We start from the raw sequence: 4,758 nt of genomic DNA on the forward strand, positions 1-4,758 counted from the left end.
CAGCCACTAGTGACGCACGGAGTCCTCTTCGTTTAGCCTCACTAAACTTAGGCCACAAACACTTTCTGCGTTCGACGATCTCGCGAGGAAATTGTTCACTGACGCCAAAATGAGTCCCTTTCAAAACTTTAGAGCTTCTTCTAACGGTTTCTCGGTCTTTATATCGTTCAAATTTGGCAACAATGGGTCACGGCCTAGCTGGGTTTGTTGTTTTCCTACCGAGACGGTGCACACGATCAATCTGAAAAGTATTTTCATGTTTCATCTGATCCTTGAGACATTTATGCAACACCTGCTCTGTATCCTCGTCGTCTTTTTCTTCAATCCCATTAAAAATCAGATTGTCTCTGATCGATCGTGTCTGAATGTCTAACACACTCTCATACAACTCTTCACAGTCATGGCGAAAGCTGCCCATATCGTCAAAACTTTTCCGAACCTGGCTTACCTCTTCCTTCATAATATCAACAACATCTGCCATTTTCTTTCTTTCCGTACGGGCTTCCTCAAAGCTAGCATTTACAAAGTTTATCGATGTTTCTAACTCCGATATTTTCTTGTTACTGTCATGCAAATGAGTTTTAAAATCACTGACATTAAGTTCAATAGCTTGTAACCGTTGCTCAATGCCTTCTATTTTGTCTGTCTTTTGTGAGATGACAAGAAGTGTATTCGATATTTCGTTAAGTTTCTGAAATACCTGATTAGTCCTGGGGGTGCTGTTGTAACGCTTGTCCCTGTAACACAGGCTGAACTTGGTAAGCTGGGTTACCATATTCTGGTGAGAGAGTCAACGAAGATTAAACAAACCTTGCGACTGTGTGTTGGATGAGCTGGTCTGAGAAGCTGGCGCCATGTTGTCCTTTGTTTGCTTCGGCGCGTCGTTATTTTCTTTCTGCTTCTCCCTCTGCTTCTTATTCCCTTGTTTCGTTACTGGCATGAGGCATGAGAATATCTTGTCAGATACCACGTATATACAATTAATTTACACCATAATTGTATTAAACACACACAGAAAGAGATAAAAAGATTTAAAACACCGGAGCTAATTTTCTTCAACCTTCCACCATCTTGTCACGTGACACTCACCACACTTGTCATGTTGGCTGTTAAGCGACTATCGGTAATGATCTTTCAAGTACAGCTAATGTTAGATGAACCGTGATACCAATCAAACAATTATTGCACAAACGGGCCTCAGCGTAAAGCGTTACTTTGAAAACGACTACATTTATGGAAAGTGGACAGTGCTGCGTTTTTTTATTGTTGAAATATTCAAATTGTTTAGTAATAAATTCATGTAAATATAGATTAAGAATTTGCCATTTATTTATTTGATTTCAGTGCATTTACATGTATTACACAATTTGTATTGTGGCCCGGAGTTCAAATAGACGGGCGGTCAGGTAGGCCCGACCTGATCAATCGGCTGGTCACGCCAAGCTCGAGAGCTTACACTCTTTGTTTTGTTTACATTAGTCAAGAGCAAACATTGTTTTATATATCATATGTATTTGTTGCTCTTGGGGCGGTGGCTAGGGTCAATTCGGTGATTTTGTTTTCTTAATGCCCAAGTATATCAAGCATGTATCCCTGGTATGGCTGTCTGCTGGTTATCCGCAGCACCATGTTCCCTTGTTGGACTCGGTGGTGGGTGGGGGGCATGGTTGATGAACCTTTTATTCATTAAATATGGATTTAACAAAAAAACAATTTAATTCCAAATTCTGATGGGACCCTGAAAAGGGTCCACACCGAAGTTTCGGACTTCTTGTCTTCGGACGAGGAGTCCATGAAATCAAAGAACACTGTGAAGAAATCCAAAATGATTTCTTCACAAAATTGGCCAAGGTTTCTTGTCATCAGTTCTACTGATGATGGGGCCTTGAACAAATTATCCCTGTTTGCCATTCAAAAGGCAACTGTTGGCTTGGCTGGTGAGCCAAAATCAGTAAAAAAAAAAATCAAGAATGGGCTGTTGGTAGAATGTTTAACCGAAAGACATTCTACGTGCCTCCTCAAATCGACAGTTTTTTGTAATGTACCAATTAAGGTGACTGCGCATACCTCCCTCAATTCGTCAAAGGGAGTTATCAGATGCAGAGATTTGGAAGGTGTTAGTGAAGAAGAAATATGCCAAAATTTAAGTTCTCAGGGTGTTACTGCTGTGAGGAGGATAAAGGTTCGTCGAAACAATGACTTGTTACGGACGAATACTTGTATCCTCACCTTTAACGTCCCCACCCTTCCCCAATCTGTCAAAGCTGGTTACCTTAATATTCCTGTTGAACCCATTATTCCAAACCCCTTGGTTTGCTTCAAATGCCAGAGGTTTGGCCATGGTCAGAACACATGTCGTGAAAAACTTACATGTGCTCGTTGTGGTCTGTTTGACCATGGCAGCAAGACCTGTAAGAACGATATACTTTGTCTCAACTGCAAAGGCAACCACTGTGCATATTCGCGAGAGTGTCCGCGGTGGAAGCTGGAAAAAAGAGTTCAACAGGTGAAGGTACAAAATAAACTGTCCTTCACAGATGCCAGGAGGTTGGTAGAGACAGCAACACCTACAGTCGGTGACAAGTCATATGCAACTGCAGCTGCAGCTGCTGCCAAAGTCGCCACTAAAAGCATTGCAGTCAACACAGACCTCACCTGGCATTGTGATGAAGCCAAGTACAAGAAACTGTCCGATATTGAGAAGGCGCAAAAAACAGGTGCAAAAAGCAGCACAAAAACTAAAAATTACACCCCAGCAAAAGGAAATTGAAACACAAGTGTCAATGGATTTTTAAAATCCACCAAATAGGTCGATCACTAGTTTCCATAAGACAGGCAATAACACAAAGAAATCTTCAAAGAAAGCCATAGAAATACTGTCTGGTAGGCTGAAAAAGATTGAACTACGTTCAGTTCCGATCAGCAATATCTACGAAACTTTGGCTGATATCGGTGATGATGATATGGAGATTTCATCTCCAGATCATTTCCGATCACAAAGACCACCAGCAAAGCCAAAGATAAAACCCATACTTCCTCCCGATGGAAAATAAAGTTATCCCGTGGAACTGTCGTGGGCTTAGGCCCAATTTTGATTAATTAAGTCTTCTAATTCAAAAGTATAATCCTCTTGCAGTGTGTCTTCAGGAAACCTTCCTGAAGGATACTGACAGTATTAACATCAGAGGATTTAATCTCTACCATAAATGTCAAGAAACTGATAAATAGAGCGTCTGGGGGCGTTTCCATTATTGTAAATGAAAACATTCCCCAGAGTGAAGTCGTATTAAAGTCAAATTTAAAAACTGTGGCTGTAAAGGTCACGGCTCAAAACTATTACTCTCTGTTCAGTTTATTTACCCCCTCGAAACAATTACACAATGTACAATTTTAACACCAGGGACTCTCAAGGTCTTCTTGATCAACTCCCTACTCCCTTTATTATCATGGGAGATTTTAATGCTCACACTATTTGTGGGGATGCGATGACATAAATACTAGAGGTAAACAATTAGAAGACTTAATTCTCAAAAATTACTTAATATTACTTAATGATAACGGTCATACATACTTTTATCCTGCAAGTGGTTCTTTCACATCCATTGATTTATCCCTTTGTAGTCTGTCACTTTGTCTTGATTTCTCCTGGAAAGTTTGTCCAGACCCTTGTGGTAGTGACCACTTTCCAATTATTTGGGAGAATGATGGGCCTCCATCACTTGAAAGGGTTCAGAGATGGAAGTTGACAGGGACAAACTGGGATAAATTTTGGCATCTATGCAGCACTCGATTGCAACAAACTGAATTGACTGGTGCCGATGATCCCATGTCTTTGTTCACCTCCATCTTGAAAGATATTGCAGAGGAAACTATTCCTACGACTTCGGCAGTACCGAAGCGTTTCAATAAACCATGGTTCAATGAAACATGCAAAGATGCAATCAAATAGCGAAACAGAACTCTCGACAGGTAACCTGAATAGTTATCGTATTTCTCGTGCAAAGGCTCGTAAAGCTATCAGACAGAGTAAGAAATCATCCAAGTTGAGTTCTCAAACATCTGTGAAATCTGTCTGGAATAGGATACGTAAAATCAAGGGAAACGAATCCAATAATACAGTTCACCATTTGTCTGTCAATGACACGGATGTGACGTCTCATCGTGACATTGCCAATGCCGTGGCAGACAATTTCTCTCATAACTCTTCTTCTTCTTTCAGTACAGATGCTTTTACATCAGTCAGAAATAAAGCTGAAAAGCAAATTATTAACTTTTCATCTGAAAATGCTGAAGTATACAACAGGCACTTCTCTTTTGAGGACCCCTGCGCGTGCTGTAACCTCACCGTGGTGCAGGGGTGTAATATTCTCTTTGAGAATGGCCAATACAGCACAAATTGAAGTTTAGAAGTAAAATTCGGTGTCCGTAAAATTCTGTGATATTTGTATTTGTATTTTTGGCACAGTTCTTTACACTGTTTTTGTTTAAACCTTGAATTTTTATATTGATGTTGATCATCACTTTATTTGCATTACCATAGTTTGACACCCAATAGCCGATGTATTTTTCGTGCTGGGGTGTCGTTAAACATTCATTCATTCATTCATTCATTCTCTTTTGAGGAGTTGCAGGACGCTCTACGTAGAGCCCATGATACTTCAGTAGGACCAGATGAAATATATTATCAACTCTTAAAACACTTACCTGAATCATCCTTAATGGTTCTGTTAAATATCTTTAACAAAATCTAGATTTCTG

The 4,758-nt window shown here is 40.1% G+C and overlaps 1 protein-coding gene across 1 annotated transcript; it reads left to right on the plus strand.

Moving 5' to 3' along the window:
- The first annotated feature begins 1,825 nt into the window (after positions 1–1,825).
- Positions 1,826–2,770, plus strand: LOC121383735. The gene has a single exon (XM_041513832.1). It carries the CDS (start codon positions 1,826–1,828, stop codon positions 2,768–2,770), a length of 945 nt encoding a protein of 314 aa, XP_041369766.1.
- The last annotated feature ends 1,988 nt before the right edge of the window (positions 2,771–4,758 follow it).

Source organism: Gigantopelta aegis, chromosome 10, assembly GCF_016097555.1.
Source record: "Gigantopelta aegis isolate Gae_Host chromosome 10, Gae_host_genome, whole genome shotgun sequence".
Classification (NCBI taxonomy): domain Eukaryota; kingdom Metazoa; phylum Mollusca; class Gastropoda; order Neomphalida; family Peltospiridae; genus Gigantopelta; species Gigantopelta aegis.

Excerpts from the sequence above, each read along its gene's own strand:
- LOC121383735 (XM_041513832.1), top strand. The coding sequence starts at position 1,826 with ATGATTTCTTCACAAAATTGGCCAAGGTTTCTTGTCATCAGTTCTACT.